At 39.1% G+C, this 22,675-nt stretch overlaps 1 protein-coding gene across 4 annotated transcripts in view; it reads left to right on the top strand.

The window, feature by feature from the left end:
• Positions 1-22,675, top strand: part of slc12a5b (solute carrier family 12 member 5b) — a 78,149-nt gene that overhangs the window by 37,786 nt on the left and 17,688 nt on the right. For all 4 annotated transcript variants that reach the window (XR_013800450.1, XR_013800451.1, XM_079637545.1 and 1 more), the window contains exons 2-11: positions 9,596-9,696; positions 9,782-9,913; positions 11,125-11,271; positions 12,986-13,040; positions 14,076-14,206; positions 17,023-17,270; positions 17,351-17,562; positions 19,114-19,281; positions 20,224-20,322; positions 20,550-20,607. Coding sequence is in view for 2 of the 4 variants with exons in the window: in XM_079637545.1 (XP_079493671.1) it covers positions 9,596-9,696; positions 9,782-9,913; positions 11,125-11,271; positions 12,986-13,040; positions 14,076-14,206; positions 17,023-17,270; positions 17,351-17,562; positions 19,114-19,281; positions 20,224-20,322; positions 20,550-20,607 (1,351 nt within the window). In the remaining 2 variants the exon portion in view is untranslated. The remainder of the gene's footprint in view (positions 1-9,595; positions 9,697-9,781; positions 9,914-11,124; positions 11,272-12,985; positions 13,041-14,075; positions 14,207-17,022; positions 17,271-17,350; positions 17,563-19,113; positions 19,282-20,223; positions 20,323-20,549; positions 20,608-22,675) is intronic.

The following is a 22,675-nucleotide window of genomic DNA, read 5'->3' on the forward strand; positions in this document are numbered from 1 at the left end:
CCATTGCGATCCCTACTTCCAGTTGTTGCCAGCCAGTGGTGAAATTCTTCAGTGCAAAGCACATGTGCATGTCCTGGAAGTAGTTCATGATCATGGTCCTGATGTTATCTGGGATGTAGAAGAATTCTAAAGCGTAAGCTATGAGCAGGTGTGGCACTGACCCATAGGCATTGGCTAAGTCTAGCCATATGACGTGCAGATCTTTCTTCTCCCTCTTAGTGGTCTGGATCTGTTCCCAAATCATGGAAGCATGCTCTACACAGCCAGGAAAGCCTGGAATCCCGGCTTTCTGGCAGCTGGTATCGATGTAGTTGTTCTCCGTGAAGTAGATGGACATTCTTCTTGCCATCACGGAGAAGAAGATTTTCCCCTCCACATTCAGTAGTGCTATGCTCCTGAACTGCTCGATGGTCTTGGCGTTCTGTTGCTTGGGAATAGAGACTGCCACTGCCCTCTGCCACTCAGATGGTATGGTCTGTTTAGTCCAGGTGATTCTCATCAGGGTCCATAGCAGCTTCAGAACTCCTGGGCAGTTCTTATACAGCTTGTACGGTATTCCGTTCGGGCCTGGTGCTGAAGCAGATCTTGCCCGCTGGATCACCTGTCTGACCTCGCTGAGCTTGGGTGGTGATACGTCAAACAGGGCTGATGGTTCTGAGGGTCTAGGCACATACCCTGGCGAGCCTAGGGGGTTGTTCCTTGCTGGGTCACTGTACTGAGTGCGAATGTGCTCCTGTAGTTCTTCTTTGGAGATATCCAGGGTTCCACTTGTTTTCTCCTCAAGGAGCCCGCGTGCATGCCGAAATGGATTCCTGAAGAAGCTTGATCTTTCCTTCTCCTTCCTTTTTCTCCGTCTTCTAATGCGTTCTGCCCTCCGGAGGTTAGCAAGGCGTCTTCTGATCTCATCCCAGAGAGCTTTCAGGCCCTCCTTCTCAGACTCGTCTGCCTTCCTCCAACGCTTGCGAACCAGCCTTCTGCTTGCTACCAGGTCATCAATCTCTTTCTCCCTCCTTCCCTTTGATCTTATTGCGGCTTCTCTGATGGTCACCTCACCATATCTGTTGCTGCATTCTTCATACAGGATTTCCCCGAACAGATTTAGCTTGGCTACCACTGACCCGCGCAGAGCTTTTTGCAGCAGTCCGCTCAGATGTTCGTCCAACTTCCTCCACTCCTCAGCTTCGTTGGCCTTTGGCCACTTGATCTTATTCCTTCGGAATGGTTTCTTCAGGTTCCTGACTCTTTGGCTCGACTCTGTTCTTGAGTCACTCGGGGGTGCTACTGGGTTCACTTCTTGGGGTTCATCAACATCCCCTTCTTCCTCCTCCCTTTCCACCTGCTCTACCTCTGCAACATTGGGCCCGTTGGCACTGTGGTTGTCAACCCGGCCTTGGATCCCATTTGTCTGACCTGCCCTTGCCAGGGCAGTGCAAGGTTGCATCAGACTACCACCACCACACTTCTTCTTTCCAATGTGGATGTGAAGTCCCCTCAAAGTTGTTGTTTTTTCCCAGCCGCACCCACACTTCCTTGGGATCTTCTCTTTTGCCGATATCCTTGCGTTCGTTACCGTGTGGTCCGTCCTTGTTGGCCCTTCTTTCATCCCGCCTCTCGGAGGGCCGTCGGGTTGTTTTCTTTGTTTCTTCTTCGTAGTAGGGTTTGGGTGCCTTCCTCTTGGAAAACTAGAGGGTAGGGTTACTAGCCCGCCTCTCCCGGAGCAGTCTATCCTGCTGCCACCAGTCTCTCCTGGTTGTCCTCCAGTCTTCCCTGGACTCCAACTGCTCTATTCACAGTAGCCACTGTCTCCAGAAATGCATTCTTCATTACAGTAAGATGGTATTTCTGCTGGGCCTTAAGCCTGTCGCACCTCCAACGGTGCCTTTGGTGGACTATGCATGGCAGAGGCGTCCTTTTCTCTGAGGCAGGCCTAAACCTGACCGCATACCACACGATTTTGCTGCAGGGTCTTCAGCTGGGGACCACCGCTCATTGACGTTTCGCCCCTTAACCCAGAACGTCTCATGGTGGCGGGGCAGTGAACAGGGACGTCTCCCTGACACCCCCTGCAGCAAAACCTAACTTGATGTTACCCCCCAAGCCTTGTCTCGTCGTTTCAGCCAGAGCCAGTGGCTTGCTTTCTCCGCTTCCTCAGAGAGCTCTTTGGTGGATCTGCTTAGTGTGGCTCCCCGTAGTCCCAGATCCTTGAGCAGACGTGATGTTGATCTGCCCACAAAGCCTCTGGCTCCCACCTCCACCGGATACAACCTCACACTCCATCCACTTTCCCTGCACTCCGCAACCAGGTCTGCATACTTCGCCTTCTTTCTCTCATAGGCAGCTTCCAGTCCCTCCTCCCATGGAACTGTCAGCTCGATCAGTATTACTAATTTCACAGCTTCAGACCACAGCACCACGTCTGGTCTTAAGGTGGTGCTGCATATCTCCTGTGGGAACTGGAGCTGCCTTCCCAAGTCTATTTCCATCTTCCACCCCGCCCCTGGTGTTAAAAGCTTGGCAGGTTGTCTCTTGCTGGTATGCATTGCGTGTTCCCCCTGCCTAATGAAGTGGATCCTGCATCGACTCTCTGATGGACTATTGTTGTTTGCCTCCTGTCGACTTTTCTCCAGCACCTCTGCCAGTTTTCTGAGCACTTGGTCGTGCCGCCATCTAAGCCGCCCCTGTGTCAGTGCTGTTTTGCAGCCCGACAGAATATGCTGGAGAGAGGCATTGATGGTCCCGCAAATGTCACAGGATTGCTCTGTTCCAAGCCATTGGTGGAGGTTTTTAGGGCTCGGGAGGGTGTCGTACGTTGCCCTAATGAGGAAACTGAGCCTAGCCTGTGGCAGTTTCCAGAACTCTGCCCAGCTGATTTCTCGGCTCGCGACACCCTCCCAAGTTGTCCACCGCCCCTGCTGCCCCTGTACCACAGACCTCACTCTGATCTCCTCCTGCTCAATCCTCGTTAACTCTGCAACAACAAGGTCCTTCCTCTCCTTCCTGCTTGCCTTGGACCAAGGGATGAGTGGCTTGCTCCATCCCAGGCCTGCCCGCCCTGTCTGGACCATGCCCACGACTTGTTGATGTTGCAGTCTTCCCATCACCTTCTGCACCTCCTCCTTGGCCCTCCATTTCCTTCCAGTCTCCACTCTGGCATTTGCATCAGCCACTGTCCTGTCGGAGGAGTCCCTTAATTCCATCACCAGCCTTGCCTTCTCCTGCCTATAGCCCAGGGTGATGGATTTCAAGGGTAGCCGGAGTGAGTTCCATCCATACAGGCCAGCAGCTGAAAAGCACCGTGGAGGTGCTTTTCAGCTGCTAAAGTGTACTTTGTCAGTCACAAGGGCCAGCACGGGGATCCTATATACATCATAAATCAGTCATGAATTGTGGTTCTGACATGGAAAAATACTAAATGTGATGCAACCTGGCCACGCAAATCAAAGTGAAAATAGAAAGGGGAAGGCAAAACATTAAAAATTAAAAAGCAGATTATTTTGATGTCATGGGCTGAAATGGGCTTTGAAAAGCAGATTTTAAAACTGTGGATTATAGAAAGGCAAAGGTGCTTAGAGGGAACGAGTGTAGTGCTGTTTTAATTTCACTGAACAAGAGCCAAACTGTGGAAGTCAGACATTATGATCATGAAATTAAAAATAGACAGTATGTTTTGATACATTTCTAAAAAGTGTAATTGTAAAGGGAGCAAACAACTAGTCAGTAACTAGTCACTATGAAAAAAAATAAGTATTGAATGGGCAAATAAATATATTTATTTTATATTTTAAAAGTATATTATGTACTCTTTTTTAAAAGAATGCTAAATATTTTTTCACACGGGGTGCTAAGCTAAACTGCATGAGATAAGAACATCAGGCTCATGTTGCATTCAGAAAAGCTTTACTCAGCCTACACATTTTGCTCACCATTAATTAGCATTTATTTAGTCTTTGATGGCCTATCTATATATAATACGCATAACGTTGACATGATTTTCTTTCCTTGATCTGCTTTATGCTTTTACTGACTCATCATGCTAATCATCATGCTGATATGCAAGTGTGACTGTTTGGTTTGAAGCATGGACTGTGGCGCTAATAATTTAACCATAGATTTGCTATTAACAATATCACTGACACTTTTACTCATTTATCATTTAATTGATGCTTTTTTCCAAAAAGTTGACTTATCTAGGAACAGATTGCCTGGAGCAACATGGCGTTATGGGGCACAATTTTGATATTGATGACACTTTTAAAGGAATATTGAATGTAATTAAACTGCATTTACATAAATAATGCCATGTAACTAAAAAGTAAAAAAGAAGTAACTAATGAGCTTAATCATTTGAGTCATTAATTCAAACAATTGGAACAGCTGATTCATTCAGACATTCATTAAACGTATTCGTTTAAAACGTGGTTCTGAAAAACAGTTCTGCGGTAAATTAGGAGATTTTCGTGGACAAAATAAAGCAAAAATAGACAATATTGTGTCTAAAATGTAACTCAAAGTGTTAACGTATTGTGTTTTAAAGCCTGTCAACAACATACTTCTTGACAGGCTGGAAAACTGGGTCGGGCTTTCTGGGATAGTCCTAAAATGGTTCAGGTCATACTTTGGAGGGAGAGGTTATTGTGTGAGTATAGGAGACCATAAGTCTGAGTGGACATCAATGACATGCGGAGTCCCTGAAGGCTCAATTCGTGCGCCACTCCTATTCAACCTGTACATGCTTCCAATGAGCCAAATAATGAGAAAGAACCAAATCTCTTACCACAGCTGTGCAGACGACACACAGATCTACTTAGCCCTATCGCCTAACGATTACAGCCCCATTGACTCCCTGTTCCAATGCATTGATGAAGTAAACAGTTGGATGTGCCAAAACTTTCTTCAGTTAAACAAAGACAAAACTGAAGTCATTGCGTTTGGAAACAAAGATGAAGTTGTCAAGGTGAATACCTTCACTCTAGAGGTCAAATAACTAAAAATCAAGTCAGGAATCTCTGTGTGATTCTGCAGTCAGACCTTAGTTGCAGTAGTCACGTCAAAGTAACTAAATCAGCATACTATAATTTGAAAAATATTGCAAGAATTAGATGCTTTGTTTCCAATCAAGACTTAGAGAAACTTGTGCATGCTTTCATCACCAGCAGGGATTATTGTAATGGACTCCTCACTGGCCTTCCCAAAAAGTCAATAGGACAGTTGCAGCTCGTACAGAACGCTGCTGCCAGGATCCTGAGCAGAACCAGAAAATATGAACATATCACACCAGTCCTCAGGTCTTTACACTGGCTCCCAGTTACATATAGGATTGATTTTAAAGTAGTATTACTGGTATATATAAATCATTCAATGGCCTAGGACCTCAATACATTGCAGATATGCTCACTGAATTTTCCAACAGATCCCTCAGATCATTAGGATCACATCAGCTAGAAATACCAAGGGTTCACTCAAAGCATGGTGAGTCTGCTTTTAGCTATTATGCCAGCCGCAGCTGGAACCAGCTTCCAGAGGAGATCAGGTGTGCTCCTACAGTCACATTCAAATCCAGACTCAAAACACATCTGTTGTGTAGATGTGCATGAATGAGCACTGTGCCACTGTTCGTCCAGCTGTTTGTACTGTATTTTATTTCCTTTTTTATTCTAAACTGTTCTTACTTCTTTTGATTAATTTAATTACTTATGTAAAGCACTTTGAATTACCATTGTGTATGGAATGTGCTATATAATTAAACTTGCCTTGCCTTTTGTAAAATCTATATGACACTGATAACGTTAACATGCACACCGATATGCTGACAACTCCCAAAAATCCGCTTATTCACTGTTAAAAAAAAAATACATCCCCAAGTCAAAATTTTCTAGGGACTGGTCACATCTAAATTTTTCAATTAGTCTGACATATTATTTCTCATTGAGCCAATGTTAACAGACTATTGCAACAATTAATTCAATTTATTTTACAGAATTTCACTTGGGCCAATTTAAAAATTTAGATGTGATCAGTCACTAGAATATTTTGACTTGGAGAGGTTACATTTTTTTTACAGTTTTGGAATGACCCGTTGTCCCTGTTTACATGCAAAACAATAACCCGGCAACGTAAATAAACTGCATCAACAAGACTTTATTAATAAATCAGGTTATTTCCTGATAGTGACGTCAAAACTTAATCCTTCATGTATCTGACTTATTCCATTTGTTATGTCGGTAATGATGTTAAATAAAGCATTAAAAACCAAAGAGTTTTGCTACATCTCAGCAGGAAACTTATGGACTTTTATATTATCCACTCTTGCAGTTACAGATGCAGTATTTTGATAAGAACACATTTTTGATAATTTCTTGTGTCAAGAAATTGTCAGTTTGCAAAATATTTCTAGCTTGCCGCTTAACTCTTTCTTGCATGCGCTTAAATCGACAATTAAGAACGCTTTTCTGTCACATATCTCACATGCGCAGTTCAATAAGCCTACAGAACGCAGCTTATAGAAGGTTACATGCCGGGTAACATTAGGGTTAAGGACAACATTTTAGCTGTGCCAGTCAATTTATGTTTAAGCCATTTATGATTTACGATTTCCTCCGATTACAGGAAAACAGGTTAACTGTTATATGACACCATGCATGGTCGGCTTATTAAGCATATTCGAGTTGAGAACGTGATATTTGACTCAATGATATTTGGGGGGAAAACAGCACTTTTGATTCTCGTTAATGTCAGCTTGCACATCGTTAAAACAATAATTATGATTATAATAGACGCTGCACCCCTATAGCCCTGATCTTTAAACACCTTCCAGACAGACTCTCTGTAGTGAAGAGGATTTTTCAGTGACTTTGAAAGTCACGCCAATAGGTGATGACAAATGACTGTCTTTATGGGTAGGTCATATGAATAATTCGCTTAAGCGTTTGGTTAAATAACACTGATTCATTCAAGAACAAAACCATTTCATGAGGGAGTCATTGAATCATTCACGCAATCTTTTTGTTTAAAATTCATTCAGGAAACATACAGACGTGTTGCGGTTCCGCTGTGCGCTTGTTTGCAAATGATTTCGCAGCCCGGGCAAAGATATAGACAGAGTAAGACAATATATATGGCAATATATACACAATGTACAATATTAACTTCTTGTTGATTGAACTGTTGTATCAAAGCAGTAGCGTAATCATTATCTAGGTCGGAAAATCACTGCGGCTGTTATTTGGGGGTAGATATAGCGCGTGTTATTGCTTAAATATAATCAAATCACATATGATATTAGAATATAAGTAATAAATTGTGTTGCTCTAGAATAGCCCATGTCTCCGAAAAGAGAGCTGGTGTGTATTTAAGTGGACAGAGCTCAAGACTAAAGAAGTGTAAAAAAAAGGAAGTGGAAAGAATAGCTATGAGAAAAGTACAAGCATCGGCTACCGTCTTTTGTCCTACTTTTGCCTCTGCAACATTGCAAAACCGGAGCCATTCAAATGGACAGCAGGGCAGAATCAGCAGACCCCCTCAGTATACAATCCCCTCTTTGATATGTGTAATAGGCACAGAGATGCTCAGGGTCTCTTCTGGGGATCGTAACAATGAACCAAATGCTTCTGTTATAAAATGTACCACACAGCACACGAGATGTCAAAGATTCGGATCTATCTCAATCTGTAAACCCAATCTTTTTCTCATTATTCCTTATTACAGTGTGAGTCTGCTGGGGTTGTGGGATGGTGTGTGTCAAGAGAGCCAGAAGTAGGAGTTTCAGCCAAGATTAGAGAGAAAACACACTACAGTCACATAGGAACAAATGCACAAGTAGTGATGAACCAAAAAGTACATTGATTAAAGCGTTGTGAGTCCTCCTTAAATGAAATAATTGACTTTTATTTTGGCTTTACAAGATTAAAGTACTACCGTATCTGTATATACTATATAACCCTGGCATTTCAAACTTCTGTCGAAAGCATTGGTGGCGTATTGATTCAGCGGTGACAGATGAAATTACAAGGTGATGAATTGTGTGTTTAAAGGTCACAGGGTCGCAGGTCAATAAGCAGGCAAATGCGGTGAAAATGAAAATGTATGAAGCAGGAAGCATGATTAATTAAACTAATACATCAGATTAAACCGGGCAAGCTAAGAGGCAGGATTCCCTTGGCCATTTAATGAACATTCTCCCACATATAATTATGTTAGAGAAGGCAGGGAAGGTGACATTACAATACGCACTACAATTTAGAAATTCACACAATTAAAAACCGTGACGTATTTATAGGACACAAGAGCATCGTTCTGAACCTGCGAGGGTGTATGTTGCGCTACTTCAGAATAAACCGATCAAGGGTTCCTGTGATAAAGGATGTGCGGCTGAAAGCGGTAGTGTAAAAATAGGCTCAGAACCGGGTTGTTGCTATGGAAGAGTATGTAGAAATCTTGGAATTCCTCACCCACACACACACACACACACACGCACACACTGATACTCAAGGAGTGCTGCATGTTGATGCGCTGCTGTTTTTCTGTACAGTTGTATCTATCAACCCCCTTCCTGTTCTTTTCTCTCAGATGGACATGAAGTTGTAACGACTGGAATAATTGTACTGTAGCCTACACACCACTTAGTTTGTGTGATATGTGATAAAAGAAGCATTCTACAAATTCTGTGAGACAAAGCACTCTTACAGAGAATGAACATTTTAAACTGAATACGCTTATGTTGTAAATCTGATAATACCAATATCATTCTTTAGTATTATATGCTAATGCGATGACGTTGATCTTATATGTAAGCAGATCCATGGGAGCAATACTGACAAATTGCAAATGGGTTGTTTTTACTTGGTGTTGATTTTGATGAATGCATACTGTAATTTTATAAATATAAATAATATTTTTATATTTATTTGAAACCTTACAAACTTTTTTTTTTTTGCTTAAAAAAATATTAAAAAATAAAACATAAATGCCATTTGTTTAGTATTTTGTTATCTGATGTATACTACTGTTCATAAGTTTGGGGTCTGTACGATTTTGTAAATGTCTCTTGTGCTCACCAAGGCTGCATTTATTTGATTAAAATACAGTAAAAACATTAATATTGTGAAATATTATACACATCTAAAATAACTAGGCTAACTAGTTATTTATTGTAAGATATATTTTAACATGTATCTTATTCCTCTGATGGCAAAGCTGAATTTTTAGCATCATTACTCCAGTCTTCAGTGTCACATATTTCCTCAGAAAACATTATAATATGATAATTTGGTGCTCAACAATAATTTATTATTAGTATCAATGTTGAAAACAGTTGAGTTGCTTAATATTTGACCATTATACGTTTTGGTGTATAGAAAGTTCAAAAGCATTTATTGGAAATATAAATATTTCGTAACATTTTAAATGTCTTTAAAGTCACTTTTGACCAAATTAATGCATCCTTCCTGAGTAAAAGTATAAAAAAAATCTTACTAACTAATTTTGAATGGTTGTGTACAACAACTTTATATTTCTAAGTGTCCAATACTTTTTGGGCCCTCTGTTAATGTACTCTATCTCAGATAAACAGCAATGTTTCATTCATGTATGTTCACAGGAGATGCAACATCCAAGGAGAGCAGCCCCTTTATCAACAGCAGCACCAGTGACGTAGAGAAAAGCCAGCAGTATGATGGGAAAAACATGGCTCTGTTTGAGGTAGCTCTGCTAATGAGTGTTTCAAAGGACTACATACAGTATGAATGTTGGCTTACCCTTGTTTGTATGTGTGTGTGTTTTGTAGGAGGAGATGGACACTAGTCCTATAGTATCGTCTGTGCTGAGCAGCCTTGCCAACTACTCCAACCTGACGCAGGGCAGTAAAGAGCATGAGGAGGCAGAAAACAATGAGGAGGCGCGCAAGAAAACTGTGCAGGTGACAAAAACTCTTCCATTATCTCTACACACTGCCAAATCACTACCGAACCTTCTTTCGGATGAGTTCAAACTTGAACTGAATTGAGCTGGATGATAACACTATTGTCTTCTGTAAAGCTGATTTATCACTGAATCGAATTTGTTTCATAATTGACTTTGCAACATCACTGTTATTGAACTGAACTGAATCAACACTGAACAGACTTGAGCTGAATAATGACAATATTGACTTCTTAGAGCTGCTTTGCAGCATAATTTGTTAATATTTGATGAAAGTTGCATCAATGATTCTGTTATTTTTCTGTTTAATACTTTGAAACAATCTGTATGGCACAAAGCCATTTATACCATGGTCCTGCCTGAATACTTGATTCTGATTCGCTGGAAGGTGTGCATTAAAATTGTTTAATGCACAGGTAGTTCCAGTAAGGTTAATCACTGATCTATATTAATATATGAATGCGCTGCTTTCTTTTGAGGCACACACACACACACACACACACACACACACACACTCACACACACACACAGAGAGAGAGAGAGAGAGAGAGAGAGAGAGAGAGAGAGAGAGAGAGAGAGAGAGAGAGAGAGAGAGAGAGAAAGAGATATAACTTATCAACGCTGCTCTGCTACTTTTATTAATAAAATAGCTTTCCTACAGAAACTCTACATTAAATTTCTCAGCAACGAGAGGGTAACATTGATGTTTTTGAAGTTTTTGAAACTTGCAGCTTTACTATTTGTGGACAGATGCTGCACAGAAGCAGGCAATTCACACACACACACACACACAAGCACGCACACACGCCAACACACAAATCTCTCTCACTCTCTCAATAATGATCAAATAAATGCTATCATTATTTTATTCAAATGTAATCTTACCACACTGTATCTCTGTGTCTGTCTTAAAGCCGGCAGAATGCTAGATCTAACTGACGAAAATAACAATAATTTTTACCCTTCAGGTAAAATATTGTGTTGCAAACATCAGTTACAAGTCATTGCTGGCAAAGGATCGTGGTATACGACTTCTTGTGTATGTTGATGGACGGTACATAATCATTGATTTGGTGGATGTTGATTGACAAGCAGTTAAAGTGGATTTCTAATTATGCCGTCTGTGAATTATATTGAGCATCATGTACCAGTTAAAAGATTTACATGGTGTCCTGATTATTGATTTTTTTTTTATCGTTTGATTGACAGGCTCCACGTATGGGCACGATAATGGGCGTTTACCTGCCATGTATGCAGAACATCCTGGGGGTGATCCTTTTCCTCAGGATGACCTGGCTGGTGGGCGTTGGAGGCGTCCTGGGAACCTTCGTCATTGTCTTCATGTGTTGCTCCACGGTCAGTCTCAGCGCACATACACAGAGGAGCCGTGTGTGTGTAGGGGATGTTACACCAGTTACACAAGCTCAAACACTAATACTACACAAATAGCCTTTCCATCCTTCATATCTGAATGCACTTTATAGCATCTACACCAACAGAAAGGTTTCTTCAGACCTCGAAAGAAGAATTTTTTATCACCATGATTATGCAGCATGACCTCCCCCTCGAGAGCTTGCGGTTTCCTTTTACCACTCTGCACCTTTAACTGAAGATTGCTTACAGTTATACAATCACTTTGTTGTAAGTCACTTTGGTAAGTCGGTACGTGAGCGTCAGATGGAATTTCTGCCAAGAACGTAAATGTAAATGCTTACATGTGGTGTTTGATTTCAGAGCTGCCAGTTAAGCACAAGCTGCTTGTGATTCTGGTGGCGTGCGTGTTTGCATGTGTTCTGTGCGTGCTCGTGTCAATTATTAGTGAATATTTGCTGCGGTATTTTCTTTCAGAGTGAGTTTGTGTAGTATTATGTAAGTGAACGTGCAGTGCTGTCCCACTCTGAGCTCTTTCCCCTCCTGTCATATCTGCTTTAATATTGTTTGATATAAAAAAGCTGAAAGCTGTCCCTTCAGATTCTACCACCATAAATCCCCTATTATGCCCTTTTGACCCTGCCAAACCCCAGCAGATACACTCAGACTCGCAGAATAAATTCTGTCAACCAACACTCACTAGTCATATTCACAAGGTTTGTTTCAGTCTTGGCTACGCTGGCAGTATATGAATACTGAGTGCTTTCAAATAAATAATACTCTAGCTTCCTATTTTAGAATTTGAGTGCATCAAATATCATACGAGTGCAAAAGTACATTTCTGTTTAAAAGTTTGAAAGAAATTAATACTTTTACTCAGCAAGGATGCATTAAATTGATCAAAAGTGAGAGTAAAGATATTTACATTGTTACGAAAGTTTTCTATTTCAATGAACGAACACGTTCAAACAAGATGGCATTTAAAGGGATAATGTACAGTCAAACCACTTATTACACAGCTTTCCAATCCATAAATAATGAAGAGGACATTAAAAATTGATTTGAGAATGAACTAAAATTGTACCTGTTTATTATCTTATAGTCTATTACTGTGTACAAACCAATCGTTCTAGCAGCAAGACAAACACTTCAACAATATTTTTGTAGGCCAGTTGTTTATTTCACTTCAGTTTTTATTGAATGCTTAAATGACTGAGACAGACAGCGTGTCCGTTGTGTGAAACCAGAGACATGATAGAAGTGCGACCTCAAATAACCGCTGTCATTATTGGTCAATCGCTATTGACAACGGAAATAACTGACCTTGGAACGTAACGACTGACCAATCAGAATCAAGCAGTTCAGAGAGACATGTAAAAACAAAGATTATTAAATGCTGTAGAAGTATTGTTCAATGTTCATTGTTAGCTCGTGTTAAATAATGTTAACAAATGAAACCTTTGGAAAATGGAACCTGTCTTTATGCAGGGGTGTTACTTCAATTCACGGGGCTCTTTTCCCCTACAACCGATGAATCTGCTAAACCAGTAAAAATCCCACTCAACTGCATAACCTCTCAGTGTTTATTTTCTAATAAATACATTTTTCTTTCACAAGTCACTGGAGGACTTAGTGTGGGCCTCTTGTCTCTGTCACTCATTGTCCCCATTGTATTGATCTTTATTTACTTTATTTACAGACTATGCTGACTGCGATCTCAATGAGTGCTATTGCCACCAATGGAGTTGTGCCAGGTGAGCAGAATTCACAGTGTTTGTGTATGCGTGCAGATGCCCAGAGGACGGCTGTCCTGTTGTTCTTCATGGGCAGTTAGCTACAGTGCACAGTACAGCTCCCAACTGTGCTGAGATCAGCTCCAGGCTCATAACGGTGTGTTCGTTTGTGTGGATGCTTGTATGTCTCTGTTTATTTGAAATAACAGCAGCCTGTGTCATGGAATTCTTGAATGTCTTTTCAAGAAGAAAAAAAGTTTGATAATAGCTATCTCAATCCACTTATTGTTATGTGAATTTTGGGATATCGCAAAAAAAAAAAGTTGAATGGAAATTCCAAAATCCGCATAACTAATACAAAATGTGCATAAAAAGTGTATGTGCTCAATTGAGGTGGATACTTTTTTTATCCAATAAGAAGACATGCAGAAACTACGATGGAAACACATTTCATTTTCCGAATAAATCACTCCATGCACCACAAAATACTCAGATGACTTTGCCTCAACTGAGAATGTGATTGGATAACTGGACTAACCAGTGGGCCAATTTCATCGCACAGCATCTCAAATATTGGTTTGGTCATTCTGAAATGCCTGAGCTAAAGTCTGTCATCAAAATGACTTGGCATAATTACATCCCAGAACTGTCTCACACAATTGCGTTCCCAAACACCAGGCATCCGCCTCCGAAATGCAAGATAACTTTACAGTGTTTATTTATACAGCGTTCGTCTGCACAATTTTGAGACGCAAGTCATTTATGATGTATGAAAAAAGAGCCACAGTCCCTTTCCTGATTGCAGCAACTTCCATTTTTAGTACAGATATTTGGCGCTGGTTTCCCAGGAATTGACGATTGTGTACTCTTGGATACATGGGATGGAAACGGTGCTGGATTCGCAAATGTTTTATGCGATATTCCAATTTAGCGCTTAAGTAAAATGAACAACATTGGATGGAAAGAAAGCTACTATTAGCTATTAGTGTGAAATGCTGTTCTATTTAACTCTTTAGATGTATATGCTTAATGGTACATTTGTTTGTGTGCTTGTAGCTGGAGGTTCATACTACATGATTTCTCGTTCACTGGGGCCGGAGTTTGGCGGGGCCGTTGGTATATGTTTCTACCTGGGGACCACTTTTGCAGGAGCCATGTACATCCTGGGATGCATCGAAATCCTGCTGGTACAATTTCATTGGTTTTCCGTTGATCTGACATTCAGTGTCAAACTAATTCAATTCAAACTAATTAAAGCAAAATGTATCGATACAAACATTGCCAGCATAGCAGACAAGCTCAGCAGGCAAGGGTCCAAACTGTAGGAATAATTACATAATTTAGCATCTCTTTTCTGATTTTTACAAAATGTATTTTCATTTATACTGTGAATATAATATGTCCACTGAAAGAATCTGCCAGGTCCTACTCTGCATATTCTTTGTTTTTCTAGCAGTGAATTATTTTTTTTACGATCCATATTCTGACACTGCACTGAGGATAATTAAAGGGTGAGTTCAACCAAAAATCAAAGTTATCCCATAATTTACTCACCTTCAAGCTATCCTGGGTGTATAAGACTTTCTTTTTTTAGCCAAACACAATCAGAGTTTGAGAGCTTGAGAGTTTTTGGAGCACATCCATATGGCTCCAGTTAATACAGGCCTTCTGAAGCGAAGCGATGCGTATTCGTAAGAAAAATATGTATATTTACAACTTTATACACTTTAATCACTTCCTGTAACTGCCGTACACGAGTCTAGTTCCAGCAGAAAAGTGACTTGACCTGACGCATGATGTATTTACGAACTCGGAAGCGCAGAGCCAAACAAAACACTGGTTATGAATTAGAGGTCTAAAACAAGAATTTTTAAAGAGAAATGTCAGAGGAGCTTGAGTTTGTTGCCCAGCACTATTAGTTTGAACCGCGAGAGGCGTCAACTCTCACCTAAGCTTACACAACTCCTACTTCATGTGTTATGCGTCAGAGGTCACTCTTCTGTTGGAACTTAGTCTCGCGTAGCCAGACCTTCAGACTGAGGCTGAAGGTCTGGAATTCATAGCAACTTTCTTTGGCCAAGGCCCGCCCATAAGGGCGTTTGACCGACATGTCAAACAACCAATTACAGTTCGTTTCGTTCAGCGTCACGTTTCGGGGCGTGGAAATGTCCCCAAAACAACAGACCGGCGTGCAACAAGTCTCCACTAAGTGCCTCAAATAAAACTCCTGGACATCTCTTAAAGAGTCTATGCCGTGAACCTCGCATACTTTCTACGTTTAGCTGATCTTGATAAATGCTCATTGTCACTCATGTAAACACAACAGTGTTTCTTCCGCAATCACACGTCTGCGCTTTGTTTCCCGGCGGACCGAAAATAAACGCAACACTCGCACCCCCCTGAAATCCGATAAAATTCAACCAATTAGATGACGACTTCGACATTCCTGAAGTGTTTCCAGTTAAAGGGTTAGTTCACCCAAAAATGAAAATAATGTCATTAATGACTCACCCTCATGTCGTTCTAAGCCCGTAAGACCTCCGTTCATCTTCGGAACACAGTTTAAGATATTTTAGATTTAGTCCGAGAGCATTCTGTCCCTCCATTGAAACTGTATATACAGTATACTGGCCATGTCCATAAAGGTAATAAAAAGATCATTAAAGTAGTCCATGTGACATCAGTGGGTTAGTTAGAAGTTTTTGAAGCATCGAAAATACTTTTTGGTCCAAAAATAACACAAAATAAGACTTTATTCAGCATTGTATTCTCTCCCGGGTCTGTTGTGAATCTGCGTTCACGACTCCGCAGTGACGCTGCTGACGTAAGACGCTGATGACGTGTTATCTGGTGCGCCCGAGCTTCGTTTACAGTCTGAGGAAGACGCACGCTATATTCAAGCTATTCTACATTGTTTGCGTGGATATCATTTTTTTAATGGTGCGTAAATGTGCATGTCGCGGATGAGACACTTTTACAGCGTGCGTTTCCCTCAGTCTATAAATGAAGCTCGGGCGCACCAGATAACACGTCATCAGCGTCTTACGCCATCAGCGTAACTGTGAAGGATTGACAACAGACCCGGGAGAGAATACAATGCTGAATAAAGTCTTATTTTGTGTTATTTTTGGACCAAAAAGTATTTTCGATGCTTCAAAAACTTCTAACTAACCCACTGATGTCACATGGACTACTTTAATGATCTTTTTATTACCTTTATGGACATGGACAGTATACTGTATATACAGTTTCAATGGAGGGACAGAATGCTCTCGGACTAAATCTAAAATATCTTAAACTGTGTTCCGAAGATGAACGGAGGTCTTACGGGCTTAGAACGACATGAGGGTGAGTCATTAATGACATTATTTTCATTTTTGGTTGAACTAACGCTTTAAGTGTACCATATGCATCAGACGTTTAGCCAACGTTCCGTGGGCGTTAGGCTAGGCTTAGACTAGTTGGAACTAGACTTGCTTACGGCTGTTACCGGAAGCCAGTGATTATAGTTTATAAAGTAAAAAATATGGAATTTTTTCTTACAAAAACGCATCACTTCGCTTCAGAAGGTCTTTATTAACCCTCTGAAGCCGTATGGATTACTTTTATGGTGGATAGCTGCGCTTTTTGGAGCTTCAAAATCTCAGTTACTATTCACTCCCATTGTAAAGCTTGTAAGAGCCAGGATATTTTTTAACATAACTCTGATTGTGTTTGGCTGAAAGAAGAAAGTCATATATAACTAGGATGGCTTGAGGGGATATGGGATAATTTTCATTTTTGGGTGAACTAACCTTTTAAGGGACACTTTATAAGGTTGTCAAGAGTTCATTAACAGCTGGGGAGTATAAACTTTTTGATTTTGATGATGGGGGTACATTTAAACTTGTGTCTTCTGTGAAACATGTAAATAGCATTTTTGGCTACTGAAGGGCTGTACTAAATAAAAATATCTTTAAAATATTATTATAAAATCTTAAAAATATAATTGAATTTTTTGTAGATCTACATTGTGCCAGCAGCTGCCGTATTCAAGATGGAGGGTCTGGAGGGAGCAGAGGCCGAGGCAGCGTTGTTGAATAACATGCGTGTGTACGGTACCATCGTGCTCACCTTGATGTCTTTAGTTGTCTTTGTTGGTGTGAAGTACGTCAACAAGTTGGCCCTTGTGTTCCTCGCCTGCGTCATTCTCTCCATTCTCGCTGTCTACGCCGGGGTCATCAAGACATCTTTTGATCCGCCTGACTTTCCGTAAGTAGAACGTTTCGGGATTCAGAATGTTCCTTTAGGGCACAGAGCGTCCATAATCATACAGACCTTATCCTGTATAGGGTGTGTGTGCTCGGGAACCGAACTCTTGTGTCGAAGAGCTTTGACATTTGTGCCAAGACCATGGTGCAGGGAAATGCCACGGTCACCACCAAGCTTTGGAAAGCCTTCTGTGACTCCGAGTTCCTGAACGCCACCTGCGATGATTACTTCACCAACAACAACGTTAGCCAGATCCAGGGAATCCCTGGAGTCACCAGTGGCATCCTGGCAGGTTAGAAGACCTACAGACATTGATACTTATATATTAGTACAAATTATTATCTGCTAACTTGGCAGCTACAAGTCAACTTATTCTCCTAACCTGAACCCTAACATCTAACCATAGCCTAACAGTCTACTGACAGTTTACAACACTCTACTAATACTCTAATGAGAGTTAGTTGACATATAGTTGAAAAGTTACTTATAGTTAGTAAAATATACCCACTAAATGTAGTGGACTATCGAAAAAAAGTGTAACCAATGAGGTTCTTTTGAACTTTCTTTTCTTTAAAGGTTTCCACAAAAAAATATTAAGCATTTTAAATTGTAATATTTCACAATCTTAATGTATTATTTACTGTTCTCTATTTATAGTATTTTTGATTGAATAAATGCAGCCTTGGTTAGCATATGAGACAAACTTTTGAACGATAGTGTACTTTTGTAGTGTAGAGACAACAGTGTATAATTATTGTCTTTCTAAGCATTTTGACAAAAGATTGTGTAAGCATATTGTGTAGTTGTTGCGCTTGGAGTCAATTTTCCTGTGAGCTTTTTGTTTTTTTATGCATTTTTCTTTTTTGCATAATTAAATAAAACCTGTAAGTGGCCTTTTTTTTGGCAAATAATTTTGTCAGATAAATACCTTAACTATGTAAAGTGTTTTGTTCTTCCCTCATATTTAATTTTTTATATATTTTCCTCATACTTTGAAGGTTTAATCAAAATTGTTTCAACATAGAAGCGAATTAATTACACACACACTGCCTGGCCAAAATATTTAAATAGGCAAATGCTTAAGAGTCTATGATTGGATGATTATTGCAGTAATTATGTTTCTACCACGTCAAATGTTTGTCAACAGTTCTTCTAACCATAATTGGTGGAGTGTAGCTTTTCATTTCTTAAACAACCGTGTAGGAAGACACATCATGACCATATTCCATTATGACAATGTCAAGATTCATCAGGCTCAAACTGTGAAAGAATGGTTGTGAGGGAGCATGAAGAATCATTTTCACACATGAATTGGCACCTTTGAGTCCAGACCTGAAATTCATTGAAAGTCTTTGGGATGTCCTGGAGGAGACATTACAGAGTGCTTGTCTCTTGTATTGTAATACAAGATCTTGAACAAAACTTGTTGCACATCTTGATGGAAATAACATCACAACATTTATTTACATCAAGAGGCGCATCAATTTTTGGTCAAGATCTTGTCTTCCAACATGATTGTTTAAGAAATGAAAAGCTACACTCCATCTATTAGGATTAGAAGAACTGTTGCCAAACATATAACATGCTAGAAACATAGTAATCACGGCAATAATGATCCAATTATAGACTCTTAAACATTTGCATATATAAAATGAACTTAAAATAATGATGTTGAAAAAAATGTCCATACTATTTTACAAATGTCGAACCCCATTTGAATATTTGAAATGCTTGAGTATACCAGTAATGTTGAGCTTTAATGTTCAAAAAATGTACTGATTTGTATGTATTTGATCATGTCACTTTGTTTTTAAAAAATGTGAATATTTTTTCTCCTTCACAGAAAACCTTTTCAGCATGTTTGCTGAGAAAAATACATTTGTAGAGAAACGAGGTTTAGCTGCAGTACTCGACCCTGAAGCCCCACTAACCAACACTAACCGATATGTCCTCGCTGACATCACCAGCTTCTTCACCCTGCTGGTTGGCATCTACTTCCCCTCTGTCACAGGTCAGGACAACCGTTCCATAACTAGTAGGGGAATTATTATTACAGTGTTTTTCAGCTGCTTACACTCAAAATCCTTACTTGTCACACAATTTCTGAAACCTGACACTCAAACAGCAGAAACACACACCAAATCTGCAAAACCATACACTAATTCTCGGCCTTTGACTCAATTCTCTAGTTTCTCTAGTCTCTAGATTTCAATTTCATAAAACATTTTTTGCAAACCACAACACAAAATTCACAACCACAAATGCTTACAGTAAAAAAATAAATACGTTAGGTTTCAATCTTGTTTGCGTGTTTACCGTGAATTTTTCAACATCTCTCTGCCAATTACTTTCAATCTTGTACGGAAATGTGCATAGAATTTGGTTTAGGTTTTGAATAACTCTGTGTATACAGTATGATATATCCAAAGGTGGCAAAGGTTTTTGCAAGAGGTGTGAGGTATTTTGCAATTTGTGTGTGCAATTCTTGGATGTGTGTGTAAAGTTTTGAAAATGTGTGTAAGGAGTTGAAAAAAACTGTGATAGAAATATATAGTTTACTTTTTTTGCTGTGTATACTTTACATACTTACATATAGTCACGTTAATTTTAATCTGAGTCATGATTTGTTTTTATTTTTGATTATTATTTGATTATAGTTTTCATTGTATCAAGAAAAAAATTATTCAAAATGAATTCAAATGAAATGACTAATTAAAAACAAGATTATGTACAATTTTTTAATTCACTAAAACAATGAAAGAAAGTTTGCTGCTTTTTTGTTCTTATGACATTTGTTCTTTTCAGTCAAGGCAAAACCTGATCCACAAACAGACCCAGTGTTCCCTATCAGTCGCTCACGTTCGACGTCACGTCAACGTTACCCTCCTGCTGGGAACGAGGGTTACATTAGTAATCGAGACGTTTTCTGACATAATGTTTGTGTATGTCACAGGTATCATGGCTGGTTCCAACCGTTCTGGTGACCTGCAGGATGCTCAGAAGTCCATCCCTGTTGGGACCATCATGGCCATCACAACCACCTCCATCATCTGTATCCTTTACTCCAAAGGCAAAACCGCTCCATCTTTGCTTATATAAATGACAGTGCAGAACTGCACATCTTGAAATATACAAAATACAGTGTAATTTGATATCCAGGAAACGACAATGATAAAATGAAAAGACTTGATATTTTTCATCTGTGGTAAAATAGCTGAAATAGTATGAATGCCTTTTTGCTATATACGGTGTCATTCTCCTGAATTTTTGCTCTCGCAGACATGTCTAGTGTGATTCTGTTCGGAGCCTGTGTTGACGGAGTTGTTTTGAGGGACAAGTGAGTCTGTAGTTCTAGTCAGTGTAGTTCTATTTTATTATCATTGACACATACCGTACTATTATAGTTTTTTTAATTAGTTTTTGAAGTGATTCTTTATTTAAAATGTTTTTTTGTTATTTTATATATGTTAAAATATGTATAAACTTTATTTAGTTCCATTTATTTTAGTACTTTCAATGAAAGTGTCGCTGTAATGAAGCTCACAACGAAGGAGCATAAACAGAAAATCTTTAATAATAAATCCAAAAACATAGGAGATTACTAGGAATAGAGCATATAACACAACCACCTAAACTAAAGACGATGCGAAACAATGAATAAAAAAAGATAAGGGTTTAAATACACTGGGAGTAATAAGGGAACAAATTGCCGACAGGTGAATGTAATTAGTAAGGGAACTAACTAGGGACTAAACTGACAACTGAACATAATGGACCCTTTTCACATTTCCGGGTTTCTTAGAAGCGGAAGTCGTCATAGTTGGGTAAACTTCTATAGCAGTGAATGAGACTAAATAAATATAAAAATTGTGTTCCAATTTGCTCAAATAGCAAAAGAAAAATTCCACAATAGTGTTTTCACAACTTTCAAAAAGAGGAAAAAATAGGGAGAGATTACTGTAGTCAGAAGAGAGAAAGATTTAGGAATTTAAGTCACTCCCACAGCAGCGTTAAAGGAGAACTCCAGCGCAAAATGAACCTTTGGTCTAATTACACATTGTTACCTAGTCAACCGTTATCTGAGATTTGTTTTCATGATTATCGAATGTAAATAGTTTTATCTCTAAAAACAGTTTAGCCTAAAACGCTAGTATAACGCTAGTATATGGGGCATGGAGTAATGACAAATAAAAATCGCTTGTTAATACCACTAACAAGGCTCAAAATAGCCCCACACTAACACGGTAGCATAATGAGGGTCCCTACCTTCAAACCGAAGCATTGAGAACTTTGACAGTGTCCAGACAGTTTAATAAGAAGATATTTTATACATACAGTCAACTTCACGTATAAAAGCAGAATCCATCTTTGAAAAACAGACTCGATCAGTCGAACTACGAACCACCGATCCAAATGCGCTGAACTGTGTAGAATCTCATATGGTCCAGCGCATTTGGATCGGTGGTTTATGCTACCGTGTTAGTGTGGGGCTATTTTGAGCCTTGTTAGTGGTATTAACAAGCGATTTTTATTTGTCATTACTCCATGCCCCATATACTAGCGTTATACTAGCGTTATAGGCTAAACTGTTTTTAGAGATAAAACTATTTACATTCGATAATCATGAAAACAAATCTCAGATAACGGTTGACTAGGTAACAATGTGTAATTAGACCAAAGGTTCATTTTGCACCGGAGTTCTCCTTTAACTAGTTTCTTGTAATTTGATGCAAAGGTAATATAATACAAAGTATAGTGTTATAAATGTACATTTATTATAAATGTACATATATATATAAAACACTTTGCAGGATTTGCGATGTTGATAGCCGTTAAAACGTATCATCGTCTGTGAAATGGGTCCATGCTGACAAACTAGCTGAAGTAAAATAAGTTTAAAATGTGTTATATTTTATTTTAAGATTTTTGTTTTAGTTATAATAACCCTGGTTCTACTTTTGATTTACTTTAGATTCAGTATAGCCTCCACTTTAATTAAAACTTCGATTTCAGTCAGTGCAGTTCAGATCAATTTAATTCAAAAAAATTCCACATAAAAATAAAACATATTTTATTTTTAAACTAGTGTTATTTTAGTATTGTTTTTATAATACTCTAGTATTTATTACAATTTTGGATTAGCTTTTATTTTCATATTTTCAAATTTTCTTATGTGCTTTTTCCATGTTTATTAGTCCTTTGTTTAAATATTTCTGTTTAGCTTTAATTTATTTTAATATCATTTTTAGTTTGTAGCAATTTTAGTATTTCAACTTAAACTATTTTATTTTAGTTAATTGCCAAGGTGGCATTTCTAATAAATTTTTCTAGGCTTTTTACGTTTTTAATCTTAATATTTGTATATTATTTCAGCCTTATTTCAATTAACGAGAATTTATTGAATG

The sequence above is a fragment of the Phoxinus phoxinus genome (genome assembly GCF_949152265.1).
Source record: "Phoxinus phoxinus genome assembly, chromosome: 15".
Lineage (NCBI taxonomy): Eukaryota > Metazoa > Chordata > Actinopteri > Cypriniformes > Leuciscidae > Phoxinus > Phoxinus phoxinus.